The 20,195-nt window shown below is 49.6% G+C and overlaps 1 protein-coding gene across 6 annotated transcripts in view; it reads right to left on the bottom strand.

Annotated features, from left to right (window-relative positions):
- The window catches only part of LOC119974369 (protein unc-13 homolog C-like), a 532,106-nt gene that overhangs the window by 86,359 nt on the left and 425,552 nt on the right, over positions 1-20,195 (bottom strand). For all 6 annotated transcript variants that reach the window (XM_038813153.1, XM_038813157.1, XM_038813155.1 and 3 more), the window contains one exon: positions 8,072-8,160. In XM_038813153.1, the coding sequence (XP_038669081.1) occupies positions 8,072-8,160 (89 nt within the window). The remainder of the gene's footprint in view (positions 1-8,071; positions 8,161-20,195) is intronic.

Consider the following 20,195-nt stretch of genomic DNA (forward strand, 5'->3'; position numbering starts at 1 on the left):
GAGCGAATCAGCACACGAGGCGACAGAACGGAAGTATCGCCGCATCAAAAAGAGCTGGACAGACAGGTGCCCTCTCCCCCGGGGCCAGGAGGGGGCTGGAACTGGAAGGCAGCCTTTGCCGAGGCGCTGAGGGAGCATCAGCAGGTAAACAAGGCAGAGGCAAAGGCAGACATAGAGGCCGCAGTGCAGGCAGCAGTAGCCAGGGCCAGGTCAGGGGTGCAGCAGGCCCTGACCAGACTAGAGGAGAAATTGGATGCCCAAGGGGAGAAACTGGAAGCCCAGGTGGTGACCATTAAGGAGCTGGAGAAAGCAGCGACTGACATGAGCGACTGGGTCACGGCCCTGGAGAGGGAGGTGGCGAGACTGGGCGCAACACGGGGAGCCTGAAGGGCAGAGTAGACGACCAGGAAAACCGCTCGAGAATTCAAAATGTCAGGATAATGGGCCTGCCAGAGGGGATCGAGGGTAGAAACCCCACAGCATATGTGGCTGAGATGCTGGGCAACTTAGTGGGGAGAGAAACTTTCCCCAACCCACCATAAATGGACAGAGCACATCGGTCGCTGCGCCCGAAGCCCAAGGTAGGTGACCACTCGAGAGCAGTCATAACTAAACTGCACCGGTACCAGGATAGGGAAACAATCCTGCGCTGGGCCAGGAAAAATAGAGCCTGCAAATGGGAAGGACACGCCATTCGAATTTATGAGGATATTGGGGCAGATATAGCCAGGAGACGGGCAGAGTTCAATAGAGCAAACGCAGCTCTTCACAGGAGCAACGTGCTTTTTGGTATGCTGTACCCAGCGAAACTCTGGGTCACATACCAAAACAGGGAACACTTCTTTACAGCCCCCGCTGAGGCAAACAAGTTTGTCGAGGACCACGGGCTGGAAAACCACCAGCGAGGGTAGGGACGAGGGGCCCCTGGCAAGGGCAACAACATGCCGACGGGGGGGTGGGGAGGGGTGAGGCAGTCCCAGGTCCCCCCGCCCCCGCCACGGCAAGAACACCCTGAACAAAGAGCAAACCACTGCCCGAGGGACCGCTCCAGGTGGGAGGCCAGGCCCCTGCACGAGAGAACGAGAGTAATGGAGAAGGGAGAGCAAGCGAGAGGGGTGCAGGGTAGGATGGGGGAAGAGCGGGCAGAAAACCATAAAGGCCAGGAAGGGGAGAAGCGAGACAGTAACCCCCGAGAGGGAGGCCACCATACTAGCAGGAAAGCTAGTGCCGGGGGCACGCAACAAAGCAGGGCCGCAGCGCGCCCCCAACAGGGGGGAAGGCGCCAGGCAGGGGCGGGGGGAACACCCATCAGAGTCGGGAGAGCAAACGGGGACAAGAATAGGGAATAGAGGGGCAAAGGAGGGGTATATGGGGGAGGAGGGAAAAGGGAGAGACCGGAGGCGGGGGGTACACAGGGAGCGAGAGACCGGGGAGGGGGGATGCAGGGAAGAAGGGACAAAAGAGGCTAGAAAAGTAACAGGACTACAAAGTGCCACAACCAAGGGCTCGAAACAAGGAACTGCTGCAAGCACCCACCCAGTACAATCTCTGGGCGAAGGGAGACCCCAGAGTGCAGGGGACTACCCGCGTGGCGGACACACAGTGGATGGTCATGGCGGGTGCCCCCTGGACAAGAGGAAACCCCGGAGCGCAGAGACCCGACCGCATGGAGAGAGCAGTGACAGCGGCCATCCTGGACGGCCCCCTAACAAAGGGAAACCCTGGAGGGCAGGGGCGCGTCCACCAGATAAGTACGGTTAATCCCACAGGAGCGAGGGGGCAGAAGGCCCCCACCAGGATAATCACCTGGAACTTAAGAAGACTCAACGGCTCAGTGAAGAGATCCAGAGACCTTACCCACCTAAGAAATATGAGGGTCGACATAGTCTTCCTCCAAGAGACGCACCTGAGGGAGCAGGACCGACTGCGGGTAAGAAGGGGCTGGGTGGGACAGACCTACCATTCCTGCTATGGGACAAGGGCCAGGAGGGTGGCGATATTGATCGGCAAGAGGACGATGTTTAGGGCGACAAAGATGGTTACGGACCCGGGGGGACGGTACGTCATGGTCAGCGGGTCCCTGGATGGGGCACCGGTGGTACTAGTCAACGTGTACGCGCCCAACTGGGAATACACGAGCTTCATCAAAAAGACCATGGCAGAAATCCCAGACATAGCGACGCATCGATTAATAATGGGGGGGGGGGGGGGGGGGGGGGGGGACTTCAACTATGCACAGGATCCAAAGACGGACAGATCAAACCCCAAAACGGGGAAAATCTCAAGCATGGCAAGGGAACTCAGTCACTTTATGGAGCAGATGGGAGCGGTGGACTCCTGGAGGTTCGCCCACCCGGTGGAGAAAGAATTCTCCTTCTTCTCCCCAGTATACAACATATACACCAGAATTGACTTCTTTGTGGTGGGGAAAACGGTGCTTCCAGGGATAGACAAAGTGGAATACTCCGCAATTGTGATATCAGACCACGCTCCACATTACATGGACGTGCGGCTAGAGACGGGCAGGGCCCAGCGCCCCACATGGAGGTTGGAGGGTGCCTTACTAGCTGACAAGGCCTTCAGCGAAAGGATAGCACGGGCCAAAGCAGAGTACACTGAGAACAACCAGAATGGGGAGGTCTCACCCTCCATGTTCTGGGAAGCTATAAAGGCCGTACTAAGAGGGGAAATCAATGCCTTCAAAGCGCAGAGATAGGGAGGAAACGGTGGCTAGGCAGCAGCTGGTCGACTCCATACTGGAGGTAGACCGTAAATACTCCGAGGCCCCGATCATGGAGCTCCTGGCGGAGAGGAAAGAGCTACAAAGGAACCTTGACCTGCTCTCCACCAGGAAAGCAGTGCACCAACTCCGCCAGGCGCGCGGGACCCTGTACGAACACAGAGACAAAGCCAGCCGCCTGTTGGCACACCAGCTGAGAAAGCAGGCAGCCACCAGAGAAATTGCACAAATCAGGGGTACCGGAGGCACATTGGAAACAGAACCAGAAAAGATTAACAAAACCGTCAAGGCCTTCTGCCAAGAGCTGTACACCTCAGAGCCCCCAATGGGGAAGGCTGGGATGAACCGGTTCCTTGATGGACTGGACATTCCAGTCGTGGGGGAGGGCAGAAAATGGGGCCTGGAAGCACCACTAGCACTGGGAGAGATCATGGACAGCATTAGCTCCATGCAGGCGGGGAAGGCGCCGGGACCGGACGGATTCCCGGCGGACTTCTACAAAAAATTTGCGACAGCGCTGGCCCCGCACCTGCGGGAGATGTTCACAGACTCACTAGCTAGGGGCACACTGCCACCCACGCTAGCACAGGCCTCAATCTCGCTGATACGTAAGAAAGACAAAGACCCAACGGAATGTGGGTCATCCAGACCCATCTCACTGCTGAACGCAGACGCCAAAATACTGGCCAATAGAAGACTGTGTACCTGAGGTGGTCACAGAGGACCAGACGGGCTTCGTCAAAGGTAGACAGCTTACCTCGAATATCAGGCGCCTGCTGAACGTGATAATGACCCCCTCCGGGGAGAGAACACAAGAGGTGATCATCTCCCTGGATGCAGAAATGGCCTTTGACAGAGTCAAATGGAAATACCTCATAAAGGTACTGGAGCGGTTCGGGCTTGGAACAGGGTTCACCTCCGGGGTAAAGCTCATATACAACGCTCCCATGGCGAGCGTACAGACCAGCAACACCAACTCCCAATACTTCCAACTGCACAGGGGCACCAGACAAGGATGCCCACTGTCCCCGCTGCTGTTCGCCCTAGCGATCGAACCGCTAGCAATCCCGCTCAGGGCAGCAAAAAGCTGGAGGGGGATCCGAAGGGGAGGCAGAGAGCACAGAGTCTCACTCTATGCAGATGACCTGCTCGTCTACATTTCGGACCCACAGAGCAGCATGGGTGGAATCATTGCGCTCCTGAAAGAGTTTGGAGCCTTCTCGGGCTACAAACACAACATAAGCAAAAGCGAGATCTTCCCAGTACACCCGCAAGTAGGGGGGGCAGCACTAAAGGGGCTGCCGTTTAAACAAGCCCGACACAAATTCCGCTACCTGGGGATCCAAATAGCCCATGACTGGAAAGGGATCCACAAATGGAACCTCACCAGTCTGACGGAGGAAGTAAAAAAGGACCTGCAAAGATAGAACACACTCCCACTGTCCCTCGCGGGGAGAGTCCAGACGACCAAAATGAACGTACTGCCCAGGTTCCTCTTCCTGTTTAGATCCATCCTGATCTACATCCCCAAGGCCTTTTTCAAAGCGCTGGACAAACTAATCATGGCGTTCATATGGAGGGGTAAAAATGCTAGGATACCAAAGAATGTCCTACAAAAAACAAAATCCAGGGGGGCTAGCCCTCCCAAACCTACAATTCTACCACTGGCCGGCGACAGCCGAGCGAATAAGGGGATGAACCAAGGACCCAGAGGCCGAGTGGGTGCGCGCGGAGGAGGCCTCCTGCGTGGAGACCTCCCTCCGGGCCGTCGCCATGGCAGCACTCCCATCCCCACCCAAAAAACACTCCAGCAGCCCGGTGGTGATAGCCACCCTCCAATCCTGGAACCAACTGCGGCAGCAATTTGGCCTGACCAAAATGTCGGACAAAGCTCCCATCTGCAACAACCATAGGTTTACACCAGCACTCACTGATGCCACCTTCAAAAGGTAGAGGAAGGACAGAGGGACACTGTCAGTCAGGGACCTATACCTACACCTATAATTGGATCTGGAGATTGGAGGGAAGTGCAGAATTCATGATATGTACCAGATTATGTAAAAATGTTATGATTTGCACTAAATGTCTCCTGAACATGTGCCAGTTCAATTGTGCAATATGCGATACTTACAATGCACCATCAATCACTTCCATAGTGCACAGTTGTCTTCCACCAAAATATGAAGAGTGATTGTCACTGGAGAACTAAACATCAAAAGTCCACTCTTACAGTTAACAATGTTGTAGATATAGTTACAGACAATTCAGGAGGCTTAAATAATGAAACAGCAGCAAGATTCTGAGAAGCAATAAAGAACAGGTATCTCTGGTGTTGATTGATGAGGAACCTGCTGATGCTTCTTTTAAAATGAACGATGATGCAGTCCTTAATGGGCCTGCCTTGTATAGGAATAGCAAAGTATTAAGGCGTAACTTGTGTTATTTCTCACAATAGTGGGTGATGACGGGGAACGAATGGGAAAATGGAGCTGAAGTAGATCAGCGAGGTTGTATAGAACATAGATAGAACAGTACAGCACAGAACAGGCCCTTCAGCCCTCAATGTTGTGCCGAGCCATGATCACCCTACTCAAACCCACGTATCCACCCTATACCCGTAACCCAACAACCCCCCCACCCCTTAACCTTACTTTGTTTTATTAGGACACTACGGGCAATTTAGCATGGCCAATCCACCTAACCCGCACATCTTTGGACTGTGGGAGGAAACCGGAGCACCCGGAGGAAACCCACGCACACAGGGGGAGGACGTGCAGACTCCACACAGACAGTGACCCAGCCGGGAATCGAACCTGGGACCCTGGAGCTGTGAAGCATTTATGCTAACCACCATGCTACTGTGCTGCCCTCAGTATGGTGCACTCTTCTTCCTATTGCTGATGTTCTTATGATTTGGGTAGCTTGCTGCTTAAATATGTGTGATAACATGAGGATCAGTTATATTTTGCACTGGAGATTATGTGGCAACACTTGTGTGATGGGGCTGGGGGAGGGCAAAGGGTAGGATGTGCTGCAGTTGTTAAAGGGCTGCTGCATTTAAGATGCTGCATGACCTTGGTTTTGTGCGAGGTTTACTCCTGATTGAGGTGTGAGCTTTGAAACCGACTCTCTTCATTAAAATGCAAGGTGCGTTTGTGGGAGACGGCTGCCCACAGCCTATGTTTAGAAAACATATACTGACAAAGAGTCATCCAGACTCAAAACGGTAGCTCCCTTTTCTCTCCACAGATTCTGTCAGACCTGCTAAGGTTGTCCAGTATTTTCTGTGCTTGTTTCAGATTCCAGCATCCGCAGTAATTTGCTTTTATCTACTGTGGGTGGATTACCCAGGGGCTTAAATAACGAAGGCACAGGCTTGCATCTCTCTCTCCTCAATCAAACCTGAGCATTTGCTTGTCAATGATCAGGGATCTGCACTCAGACAGATCCTCAGCGACTGTGGGACATGCCTGCCATCAATGTCTTTTCAAGCTTATCCCCTTGCCTCTGTGGACCAGGAGTGAGAACCTGCCATAAATGTGGCCCAACATCTGTGATTGCTGCCTTCTTACCAGTGGAATCTTGGCATATACGTTGTCTCAGCATCAGAATATCAACAACCTGATTGATGAATTGATGGGCGGCATGGTGGCACTGTGGTTAGCATTGTTGCCTCACAACCTCAGGGACCTGGGTTCAATTCCGGCCTTGGGTGACTGTCTCTGTGGAGTTTGTACGTATACTCTGTATCTGCGTGGGTTTCCTCCTGGTTCTCCGGTTTCCTCCCACAGTCAAAAGAGGTGCAGGTTAGGTGGATTGGTCATGATAAATGACTGCCTAATGTCCAAAGTTGTGCAGGCTAGGTGGGGTTATGAGGTTACAGGGATAGGGTGGGTAAGTGGACCTTGGCAGGGTGCTCTTTCAGAGGGTTGCTGCAGACTCGATGGACTGAAAGGCCTCTTTCTGTACTGTAGGAATTCTATGGTTCTATGTATGGACATGCAACTCTGGAAAATGCCACCAGTACTGGATTGGACTGCATGGCAGCTTAGAAGTTCAAAGTGACATTGATTTTGATTGCAACTGCACAGGCTTTTCCTGTGCTGAATGTATCCTGAAGGTCAAGATACGGGGTATGGCATGACATGGTGGCAGTTTCTCAGCTCGGCGGGCAAAGGCAGTTGTCTTTCAATTTGTATGAAACACTGTGTCCAAGTCAGATTATGCAAATACTGGGCCATCTGCAGGCAATGGAACCTGCCTCCAAATTCAGGACAGCTCCTGGCAAGCCTAATGGAATACCTAAACTAAGCAATGTTCTTGGAGCTACAGGGAGCAATTAGCGGCAGCAAGAATGCTACTGTTCAAAGTGTGCAACAAAGGAACAACAGGTAAAGAGGAATAAATGTTCTGCCTAGAATTCACAATGTATGGTTTGTCAAGTCGAAAAGGACAGAAAAAAGGGAAGTCCCAGCAATCGACAACTTAAGTTTTAAGTGGTGGGATTGTGGATTGACAGATTTGTGGCCACTCAGCACCCCTTTTTGTCCAAACACTTAGCAAATGAGTGCCTGTGCTGTAAAAGGCCATGGGAAATACATTATGGGGTCTATTTTAATCAATGTTATTTTTGTTGGCGACTGAGGCCAGCCCATATTTGCAAAACGTGCTGATAGACCTCTCGCACATGTCAGCTGATGGCCTGCTGGTCCAATTCTACAGGTATTGTGAGCTGAAACTTAAAGGCTTCTTGGCCTTTGTGTTTGTCTGAGCAATTGCATTCTCCACCAGCAACGTGATTACTCTGGTCAACTGGAATGTGAGTAACTAAGAGAAGCTGGATGGTGCCGAGTTGTTCTGCCTTACCTTTGCTGCTAAAGATGCCTCTATGTAACAATCTAATCTGACATCTGATTGAAGACAACCAATGGAGGCAAACAGGCTGAAGTGATGAAAAGCAATAAATTTATGTGCAACTTTCTGACCATTCATTTAAGCTCCTTAAATCATTGATAGTGCTCCAAAATTCACTTTCGAAAGACCCTTCATGTAACTAAACCTATCTGAGATGAATTCTATAATGATATATACCCTTACACAATGACCGGAATTCTCCGAGCGCCCACTGGAAGCACAACCCCACCCGTGGGTTTCTTGGTGGCGTGGGGTGGCTTCAATGGAAACTTCCGTTGAGAGCAGTGAATCCCGTTGGCAGTGAACAGTGCGCCACACCTCCCACTGCCGAGAAACACGCGGCCGGGATGCCGGAGAATCCAGCACAATATACTCTTCATTCAGCTACATTAATCATTGCGAATAAAATTACTTTACCTGGTGCCAAAGGTATAACTCAGCTCATCCAAGACACCATTGAGTCTGACTTGTAACTCTTTCAGGACACCGCTTGCATCAGCATCAAGCTAAAAAGAAAGCAACAATATCCATGAAATAGCAGCAACATAACGGTTATCTACTCTTTTCAAAATGACCTTTGGTGCAAAGATTTATGTCAATACTTGGACAATGTTTTAATGCCAAGAATATGTGGGAATGAGCAGCATTCATATTTGCAGCCCTCAGAACATTACTGGTTTTCAAATCAATTGAGATGAATCAGAACATTTTACTTGCGTGTAGGTTGGGTGGAAAATAGTTTTAGAAAATCTCTCCTAAACCAACTTTGCAAGTGCTTTAGAATAGAGCAGATTAATCTTAACCACATTCTGTAATATTGCATGCAAAAGAACAGATCGAGGTGCCTTTAATCGGCAGAAGCTTAAATGCACATTCTGCTCAGCATTGCTTCATTTGGATATATTCAATTTGAGAAATGCTATGGCAAGTGTTGAAATGCACATGGGGCACTGTTATAAGCAAAATGGTTCACTTCCCTTGTTCAGACATGAGGAAAATCTTAGCGATTTTGTTAGTGCATGACTGACCCCATTTACTCGCCAAGCAATAGCAGCATGCAATTTCAGAACTGATCTGTTGATTATTCTATGCAGTGTAAATCAAGAAGCTTTAGCCTTCTGTCAGATTTATCAGATTTAAACACTTTCTTTATAACACATTTAATCTCACACAATGGCTTACCCAACCACATCAACACATCATAGTACACGAGGATAAGCCAAGGGAAGAAGCAAGGATCACTAATGTTCTTTTTTGGGAATATGCAATAAAGCCGTATAAAAGTTCCCAAAAGAAATGAGGATCATTTCTTGGCCAATCACCCTTCTCACACATTAATATGTTTAGGTCCTTTTTTAATGGAAACCTCTTTCGTCGCATGCCCTATATCTGCCCACTCAATCTTTCTAATGTGACACTTGATGCCTCATTAAACGTAGTTAACCGAGTTCGACTCTTGGGCATTGCCAAGGCTGGTTGGTGTAATACTCCTCACTGCTGGCTAAACAATTCATCACTTGGCATCAGATGGTGAGTGGAAGGATATTTTAGACGAGGGAATTGTGAGGCAAAACAGCTCTGCTACCTTTGAAACCTCTTGTGCCATTTCAGCACTCTGACGCTGGCTGAACCTTGTGTGCACAAGGAAAATGGTTACCATGGAATCATAGAATTTGCAGTGCAGAAGGAGGCCATTTGGCCCATCGAGTCTGCACTAGCCCTTGGAAAGAGCACCCTACCTAAGCCCACGTCACCACCCTATCCCCGTAACCCCACCTAACCCTTTTGGACACTAAAGGAAATTTATCATTGCCAATCCACCTAACCTGCACATCTTTGGACTGTGGGAGGAAACCGGAACACCCGGAGGAAACCCACGCAGACACGGGGAGCAAGTGCAAACCCCACACAGACAGTGACCCAAGCCAGGAATCGAACCGGGATCATGGAGCTATGAAGCAACTGCGCTAACCACTGTGCTACCGTGCTGCCCGTTACCATGCATATGAATTTTTTTCATGACCTTGAAACGGATTTTAGAAAAATAAACAAGCGTGGCAATATTTCCTTGAACAGTGATAATGTAGGTTTCAGATTTCTGCAGGTACATCTTTCGCGAAGAATTTGACAATCCTGTTGAAGGGTCAGATTTTGTCACTTCTTGCCAAATTTGCTAAAATACCGCAACATTTCATTTATTTTATGTCAGATGAACTCAGAAAGCCAATGGCATGATTCAGGTCTTGGGAAAGATATGATAAAACTATAAATTTGGTGGTGGCCAATCTGTCAAGTTCAAAATTATAATAATGAGAAACAGGCTCTTGTATTGACAAACTAATGCTGCAGAGTTGCTATATGGCACGAAGGCATTAAGCCTCACAGTATTTGTTTTGAGTTTGCCAGATCTTTGTGCTGTCGTGATTGTATATCAGTTATGAATGAATGCAATGGGCAGGATTAGCGGACATTTAAACCGGAAAGGTTAATGCACCGTAGACAATTCGCCAACTTTTCCGTCCAGCCCATGATGATTCGTGAGGCGGGCGGGACCGGAACATTCATCCCAATGAATGTGTCACACCCCAATGAATTTGTAGCAATCTAGTCTTCGGTTTGTTTCATCATGTAAACTCTTACTTTTCCAATGGAATTAGTTGTCTCCTATTTAGATCATTTCATGATTTTCCCCTTCCTGAATCTGAAAGCTCCTCCAATTCCTACCATTCCCCCAGAACTTTTTGTTCCTCCCTCTCTGGCCTCTTGTTCATCCTTCCCTTCAGACCACCCCACACCTGGTGACTGTGCTTTCAGATAATTCCTGCACTATGGTGTCGATTATACATCCATAAATATCTTAGCCTCTCCTCTCGCTCTCCTTCTGGAAGACTTTCCTGAAAACCCTCTTTAAACATGTTTTGGTCACTGCTCCTGACATCTCCTTCTCTGGCTTGGCATCTAATTTGATTCCATACCCTTGAAGCACCTTGGGACAATTATCCACAGTAAATGTGCAGAGAAATGTAATTATTAAAAATGTGTTCATGAAGGTGGGCCTCGCAGGCTGGGGTAGCATTTAATACCCATCCTTAATTGCCCTTCAGGGAGCAGTTAAGAGTCAACCATACGGCTGTGAATCTGGAGTCACATTTGCTTCCCTAAAGGCCATTATTGAACCAGATGGGGTTTTCCAACAGTCGGGAAGGGTTTCATGGTCAGCATTAGAGTTTTAGTTGCACATAGTTATTGATTTCAAGTTTCACCATCTGCAATGGCGGAGTTTGGATTGGGTCCGCACAGCATTACTCTAGGTCTCTGGTTTACTAATCCAGTGACAATACCACTACGTCACCACCTCTACCCTGCAGATTTCAAAAATATTAAAATTGAGGATAGAACCTATGCAAAACTTTTATTTAAATTTACAGTCTGCATAAAAATGGTTGCAATTGTTTAAGTTCAGCTTTAAATATATGTAACCTTCTCCTAAAGCATTGCAGTTAAAGCCATTAGAGTTTTCTCAAGGCCTGTATTGCCTTTGGCAAAATGCCCATGTTGTGTCCAAATTAGTTAATTGGGAATGAAATTATGGGAATATGCATTTGCAAAATGTGAGATTTCCAAATAGCTGGGGTGCGATTCTCCGCTCCCCACGCCGGGTGGGAGAATCGCGGGAGGGCCGGGCGACTCACGACACAGCCCCCCCCCCCCGCGATTCTCCTACCCCCCGCTCGGAAGAATCGCTGCTCGCCGTTTTTCACGGCGACCGGCGATTCTCCAGCCCGGATGGGCCGAGCGGCATGCCGTTTCCGACCGGTTCTCGATGGCGGCAACCACACCTGCTCACTGCCGTCGTGAACATGGGCGTCAAATGCTCGTTTGAAGCTTGTGGAGGGTGGAGAGGGGAGTGAGCACCACGGCCGTCCTCGGGAGGGGACTGGCCCGTGATTGGTGCCCACCGATCGTCGGGCCGCGTCTCAAAGCGACGCACTCTTTCCCCTCCGCCGCCCCGCAAGATCAAGCTGCCACATCTTACGGGGCAGCGGAAGGGAAGATGGCAACCGCGCATGCGCGGGTTGGAGCCGGCCAACCTGCGCATGCGCGGCTGACGTCACTTAGGCGCCGCCGTCGCGTCATTCTCGGCACGCCGCCTTGACACAAACGTCAAGGCCCGGCGGCCGAGATTTACGGAGCGCCGCTCGTAGCCCCCCGGGTGGGGGTGAATAAGGTGCGAGGAGCGGCCTCCGAGGCCGTCGTGAAACTCGGCCGAGTTCACGACGGCCTTCCCAATTTATCGCGGGAGCGGAGAATTTGGCCCCTGGGGTGGATTCTCTCTTCCCGCTGCTTGTCAATGGGATTTCCCATTGAAGCTACCCCAAGCCACCAGGAAACCGGCATGCAGGGGTGCGCTGCCAACGGGAAAAGAGAATCCCGATGACCGGAAAATCCAGTCCCTGTTTTCCAATCGCTCAATAAAAGCTGTCAATCAGGATGTACTTATAATCCAGATTTTTTTAAATCAATTTTTAATAACCAGTCAATGGGTAAATTGTCAGATTGTTTGTTCCTCTCGTTGGTTAATTTACAACAATAATAACAAATACTTCAATGCCAATAGGGAAAATCATATCCTCACTGACAAAGCTTCGTAAGTCCCGGTGAACTCTCCGAGCAATGTACCCCGATGTTTGGCAAGAAAGCATGTGTAAATTAGATGGCAATCATCAAAGCAGATTCTGAAAATTCGAAACTCTGGTCTCTTGCAGTGAATGAGAAAGATTGCGTGAAAGAACAGGTAAAGCGCCATTAGTCATGCAAAGTAGCAGCAGGAGATAAATATACACACGGTGAAAAGTTGTAAAAAAAGACATGCAAAAAAAACCCCGACTGTACCGACAGGGTATAATGTGAGCAAAGATGTAACAAAGAAATAGAACTGAATATAGCAGGGCTATGTAGATAACTTTATGTGGACCTGATTGGGAGGGACTGAGGGCTAGATCACTCTTCTCAATCTCTAATGACTGTAGGGGTAAACTGCACAACGGAACAGGTGGTGTTCGTCACATCATAAACCACTAATGGCTTATGAGCAAGCTATCGTCAGTCTGTTCAGGACACTGTGTTCAGAAGATATGTTGTCTGGGGAGATTGAAGGATAGCGAGGAACTCTGAATCTTAATTAGTCAGACATTTTATGACATGCTAAAATGAAAATGTCCACAGTGCATACTAAAAAACGTGCTTGCAGTGTCTATCAAGTTAAGTATGCCTATTTATGCATAATTTATCATTTTCTTTTCCCCCCACAGAGTAAGAGTCGGTCTCCAGCTGGATTAGAAGATTACACCTTTCGCTCGGTTAGTTGCTAACACTGAGCATCGGCTAAAACAGGATAGTAGTGAAGGTGGGTGAAGTGAAAAGAGCTGGTGCAGGGTAGAGACCGAGCTTATTGGACGCCTCTCCTGAGTTGTATGTGATAAGGTGATGCTTTGAAACAAGAGACTGGCAAGACAGCAAACTGAGAGGGGTCACACACTCATTTGTCGTGGCAATAAATACTTGAACACCCAGATTGTGTGTTGTTATCCATCAGGTGGTATGACAGAAAGTAACCAGTCTCGGGAAGAGACCCATGGATATTGATCCAGGTTAGTTGTTAATACATGCAACACGATGATATCTGCTTCTCTCGAAGGTGCCAGGTGTCTACACAGCTATACATCAGCTTCACTCCTTCAGCTAGAGATGCATCTGCCAATGAGCCACATTTAAGGGACGCTCACAAAAATCAAGAGGAAAATCCATTCAACGCATACACCTCCACCATGCATACCTCAATCTTTAACTCTACAGTTTTTCAAGTGTCACTAGTGGTTCAGTTTGTAGGACCCCTCGCTTCTCAGTCAGAAAGTCACAGGTTCAACTCCCAGTCCAGGACTTGAGCACGAACATCTGGTTTGAAACTCGAGCGCTGCTCTGAGGGAGTGCTGCCAGAATGAAATGCTAAACTGAGGCCCGCCTGCCTTCTCGACTGGATGTCAAAGAGCCTATTCCTCTGACACAGGAATGAGTAGGAGAGTTACCCCCAGTGACCTAGGCAATATTTATCCCTCAATAAACATGTCAAAAGCAGATTATCTGGTTATCATATTGCGACCTGTGGGATCTTGCTGCTCCCAAACCGGCTTCCGACATTGCAACCAATAAAGTACATTGAAAGTAATCACTGATGTCAAGGGTTTTATGACATTCTGTGGCTGTGAAAGTGTGAAATTATTTTTTAATATTATGCAGGTTTTGGCTGGGTTTCTCCAATCCCGCGCCCAAGTTCTGACGGCGGCGTGAAAAGTGGCGAGAGCCACTCCGGTGTCAACGGGCCTCAAGTGGCAGATATGGGGGCTAGCACAGCACCGGAGTGGTGTCCGCGAGTTCGCTCATGCGCGTGGGTTTTTGTCTCCGCACCGGCCCCCAGGCAATATGGCGGAGCTCTACAGGGGCCCGTTGCGGAGGAACATAGGCTTCCACGGAACTAGCTCGCCCACCGATCGGTAGGCCCTGATCGCGGGCCAGGCCACCGTGGAGCCCCCCCGGGGTCGGATCACCCCCCCCCCCCCCGGGGTCGGATCCCCCCCCAACCAGGACGGCACCCGGAGACAGAACTCCGAGGTCCCGGCAGGTGGGACCATACGTAACCCACGGCAGTGGGACTCGGCCAAACTCAGCGAGCACTTGGTCCATTGAGGCCCAGAGAATCGCCGGCGAGCCGTTTTCAACGGCCCCCGACTGGCGCGGCGGCGATCCGGCGACAGCCCGAGAATTGGCGACGGAGAATTTGCGAGGCGGTGCGGGGTCGGAAAATCCCAGCCCCCATCTTTTCCTTGCCAAAGTTAAGTTGGCTCAAAGGGATGCTAAGCGTTTGGGCCCGATTGTATTTCTCTATAAATGAATGTGTTCGGAATGAATTAACATGTCACCCCGTTTATTCAGGAATGGGCCTGTTGATGACAGTGATGGCCCTCACTGCTATTGGCGGTGCACTGCAGATGGCTGGCATTTCATGAAGATTGTCATGGACCAGTCACAGCCTCTCTGGTGAACCAGGAGCTCAGTGCAGGACTATTTCTGTGCCATACTGAACAAGCATGGGCCACTCCCTTCCTCTAATGTGGCCTGTCCACTAATGGCCGTTACACCAGCACTCCCTGGCATAAGGATCCCGACACCATCCCACTTGCGTGGTGACTGATCAGAAATTTTGCTGCACCTCAAATGCATTAATGCCAGGTTTTTCAATGTGACTGTGTATGTCTGGATTAATAACCTTAATTTTAATAACATTGTAGCACCAGCGACTGCAATTCACAAGAACAATTCATTTCACTTTGTGACATTTCCCAGAGACAAAATAAACTGGTATATAAATGCAAATTCTCTTTGTCTTCCTGAACAGCCACAAATTGACTTTTGCACTTTTTGATGATGCTCATTAATCTATATTAGAGGATGTGATTCCGGAGAACAACATTCGCTGCAGAAGGTTAGCCTTTCAGGGTCCTCTGCCGAAATCCCACCACTATTTACTCACACTATTCCACTAAAATTTTTAAAACCAGGGATGACAGCGCCTAAATTGCTTTAAATGATTTGATAAGGCTCACAAAATATTGGAAACTTAATCCTTGAGCACATATGAAATTTTTGAAATTAATTTATTGTAAGTAATTGATAGAGAATGTGACTGCGTGGCTCAATTCATCTGGTGGAGTTCTTTGAGTATGTTTCATTTAACATAGTGAAACTAACATACTCAAAGGTAATTCATGGGGAATTAATTTGCTCAAGTTTTCCTCCCAAGTATTCCATTACTTAATTAATAATATATGATTTTTGAAGAATCAATGTGGATTTCTCCACATTGTATTCCAGCTGCCAAACACTTGCCCATTTGCTTAGCCTCTCCAAATCCCCTTGAAACGTAATTGCATCCTATTCACAACTCACACTTCCATCTGCAAACTTGGAAATAGTACACTTAATCCCACATCCAGATCATTTATATAGGTTGTGAATAGTTGGGGCCAAGCATTGATCCTTGCAGTACCCCACTAGTCACAGTGTTTGGTCCATTGTCATATTGAATATTATGTTGAAGGTCTGATGTTGAAGATATTGGATCCATTTTAGAAATGAACTTTGTCGGCGCTGAGGTCCCAGGTTCGATCCCGGCTCTGGGTCACTGTCTGTGTGGAGTTTACACATTCTCCCCGTGTTTGCGTGGGTTTCACCCCCACAACCCAAAGGGCAGCACGGTAGCATGGTGGTTAGCATAAATGCTTCACAGCTCCAGGGTCCCAGGTTCGATTCCCGGCTGGGGCACTGTCTGTGCGGAGTCTGCACATCCTCCCCGTGTGTGCGTGGGTTTCCTCCGGGTGCTCCGGTTTCCTCCCACAGTCCAAAGATGTGCGGATTAGGTGGATTGGCCAGGCTAAATTTCCCTTAGTGTCCTAAAAAAATAAGGTTAATGGGGGTTGTTGGGTTACTGGTATAGGTATACGTGGGCTTGAGTAGGGTGATCATTGCTCGGCACAACATCGAGGGCCGAAGGGCCTGTTCTGCGCTGTACTGTTCTAATTCTAATTCTAATATGCAGGGTAGGTGGATTGGCCACGCTAAATTGCCCCTTAATTAGTGTGGTGGTATGAATAGGAGCACTGCCATTGGTGCAGAGCACTGGTTTCCCATTGGTTCTGGCTGGTCATGTGCCTCTCGGCTGATTGGCTGGGACTAGTCATGTGACTGCTCACCAATTGGTCAAGAGGCTAGTAGACCCTGCCTCCGAGGCGGGGTATAAGTACCCAGAGTTCCCGGCGGTCGGCCTTTCACTGTAGTCGACCACCGTGCTAACATCTAGCTGATTAAAGCCTAAGTTTGGACCTTCATCGTGTCTTGCGTCCAATTGATGGTACATCAATTTAATCAGCTAGAATTTTGAAATGGAGCTACGCATCAAGCCTGACTGCCTCCGCATCAGCCCGCATGCTTCGAATGCGCGTGCAATCTTTAAACATTGGCTGGCGTGTTTCCACAGTTACCTGACGACTGATGACCAGCTTACCATGACCAGCAGGACCATGACATCAACCTCCAAAAATTCCTCCGAACCGCAGAACTCCTTAATTTAACCTACAATAAGGATAAGTGTGTGTTTAGCACCGACCGTCTAGCCATCCTTGGCTACGTAGTGTGTAACGGAGTGATAGGCCCCGATCCCGAACGCATGCGCCCCCTAATGGAACTGCCTCTCCCCAGCACCCTCAAATCCCTCAAACGCTGCTTGGGCTTCTTCTCCTATTACGCCCAGTGGGTCCCCACCTATGCCGACAAAGCCTGTCCCCTCATCCAGTCCACCTCCTTTCCCCTGTCGATGGAGGCCCGCCAGGCCTTTAGCCGCATCAAAGCGGATATCGTAAAGGCCACAATGCATGCTATCGACGAGTCCCTCCCATTCCAGGTCGAGAGCGACGCGTCCGAAGTTGCTCTAGCGGCCACCCTGAACCAAGCGGGCAGACCCGTGGCCTTCTTCTCCCGGACCCTCCACGCTTCCGAACTCCACCATTCCTCGGTGGAAAAGGAGTCCCAGGCCATAGTTGAAGCTGTGCGATATTGGAGGCACTATCTGGCCGGCAGGAAGTTTACCCCCCTCACAGACCAACGGTCAGTAGCCTTCATCTTCGATAATGCACAGAGGGGCAAGATCAAGAACGACAATATCTTGCGGTGGCGGATCGAGTTGTCCACGTACAACTACGATATCTTGTATTGTCCTGGGAAGCTCAACGAGCCTCCCGATGCCCTATCCTGCGTTACCTGCGCCAGCGCGCAGATTGACCGCCTCCGCTCCCTCCACACGGACCTCTGCCATCCAGGGGTAACCCGTTTTTACCAATTTATCAAGACCCGCAACCTGCCCTACTCCGTTGAGGAAGTCAGGGCCGTCACCAGGGATTGCCACATCTGTGCAGAGTGCAAATTGCGCTTCTACCGCCCCGAGCAAGTGCATCTGATCAAGGCGTCCCGCCCCTTCGAGCGTTTCAGTATAGACTTCAAGGGTCCCCTCCCCTCCAACAACCGCAACACATATTTCTTGAGTGTTATTGATGAGTACTCCCGCTTCCCTTTCGCCATCCACTGCCCCGACATGACCACAGCAACCGTCATAAAGGCCCTCCTGTCCATCTTCTCCCTCTTCGGTTACCCCGTGTACATCCAAAGCGACCGGGGGTCCTCCTTTATGAGTGACGAACTGTGTCAATTCCTGCTCAGCAGGGGCATAGCCTCTAGCAGGACGACCAGTTATAACCCTCGGGGTAACGGACAGGTCGAGCGGGAGAATGGCACCATCTGGAAGACCATCCTGCTGGCCCGATGGTCCAGAGACCTCCCTATCCCCCGTTGGCAAGAGGTCATCCCCGACGCCCTCTATTCAATCCGGTCCCTCCCCTGTACCACCACTAATCAAACACCTCATGAACGTCTTCTTGTTTTCCCTAGGAAGTCGTCCTCAGGATCCCCTCTCCCGACCTGGCTGGCCACCCCCGGGCCCATCTTGCTCTGGAAGCATGTGCGGGTGCAGAGGTCCGACCCGTTGGTTGAGCGAGTCCAGTTACTCCACGCCAACCTGCAGTATGCGTACGTGGAGTATCCCGATGGTCGGCAGGATACGGTCTTGCTTCGGGATCTGGCACCCGCCGACGTGCGGCCTTCCCCCCCTACATCAACACCTCCCCCCCAACCGAATTCCCCCCAGCGCCCCCACGACCCAGCGCACAGACCCCCCCTTCCCCGATTACAGCATCTCCACCACCGGCCCGGGGTACAGAGACACATCTACGACCGACTCTCCCGGAGTCAAGAACGACCACCGGCCCGACGTCACCGGCTCCACTGCGACGGTCCACCAGAACACCACGGGCACCCGACAGGCTGATCGTGTCCATCTGATGCAACCATGGGACTTTATTGGACTCTATTGTAATTTTTTTTTAACCCAACTGTATTCGGTTTTGTTCACTTTTGCCACGAGCCAGTGGGCAGCCCCCATCTTCTCGATTGTCTCTACTCATACCACCAGTCCTCGGCCCCCCCACTCTCTCTCTTTCCCCTTACAATGCCCCCCCCCCCCCCCGGCTTCTTTCTCCACAAGGGGTGAATGTAGTGGTATGAATAGGAGCACTGCCATTGGTGCAGAGCACTGGTTTCCCATTGGCTCTGGCTGGTCATGTGCCTCTCGGCTGATTGGCTGAGACTAGTCATGTGACTGCTCACCAATTGTTGGAGAGGCTAGTAGACCCCGCCTCTGAGGCGGGGTATAAGTACCCAGAGTTCCCAGCGGTCGGCCTTTCTCTGTAGCCGACCACCAGGCTAACAACTAGCTGATTAAAGCCTAAGTTTGGACCTTCATCGTGTCTCGCGTCCAATTGATGGTACATCAATTGGAAAAAATTAATTGGGTACTCTAAATTTATTTTTAAAAATTAACTTTGTGATAAATTAAAAATCAAAGCCAAAGCTGTGCTTAAATGTCTGAGGAAACCGCTCACAGGTTTTGGAACCTCAGAAAAAGCCATTCCTGTGTATAATCCAATGGGTCAGTTTCTGGCATTGAAACCTACAATAGGTACTGGGTGTTCAAGGCAGCCTGCTTTTCTGTAGGTGAGATATAATTTGAAGTTGCAGAATTTTGAACTGAACAGTATAAATAATCTGCACTCACTTGTTATGGGGACCAAAATCTTCATGCAAACATTGAACACATTCATATAAAATGTTTTATCTCTGCTGTCTTAAAGCGGCATTAGTAATTTATTTTAAATCAATGAATGCCTGTTAAAATTGGGTACATGGTATTTGATATGTTGTTTGCCATAACATCACTCACAGTTATTTACAAGCTTAAATTGTTTATTTTGGTTTGAGATTCAGAGCATAAATGCAATTTCATGTTAATGTAACAATTTCTTTACTTAAGGCTTAGGCATTAGAATCATAGAATTCCAGGGGCAGCACGGTGGCACAGTGGTTAGCACTGCTGCCTCATGGCTCCGAGATCCCAGGTTCGATCCTGGCTCTGGGTCACTGTCCGTGTTGGGTTTGCACATTCTCCCAGTGTCTGCATGGGTTTCGTCCCCACAACCAGAAGATGTGCAGGTTAGGTGGATTGGGCAGGCTAAATTGCCCCTTGATTGGAAAAAATGAATTCCTACAGTGGAGGAGACCATTCGGCCCATCGAATCTGCACAGGCCTTATGAACGAGCACCCTACCTAGGCCCATTCCCCATCCTATCCCGGTAACTCCAAACCCCACCTAACCTGTACATCCTTCAACACTAATGAACAATCCACCTAACCTGAACATTTTTGGCCTGTGGGAGGAAACCCACACTGACACAGGGAGGAAGTGCATACTCCACACAGACAGTTACCCGAGGTCGGAACTGAACCCGGGTCCCTGGAGCTATGAGGCAGCAATGCTGACCA

Source organism: Scyliorhinus canicula, chromosome 12 (assembly GCF_902713615.1).
Source record: "Scyliorhinus canicula chromosome 12, sScyCan1.1, whole genome shotgun sequence".
NCBI classification, from domain to species: Eukaryota; Metazoa; Chordata; class Chondrichthyes; order Carcharhiniformes; family Scyliorhinidae; genus Scyliorhinus; species Scyliorhinus canicula.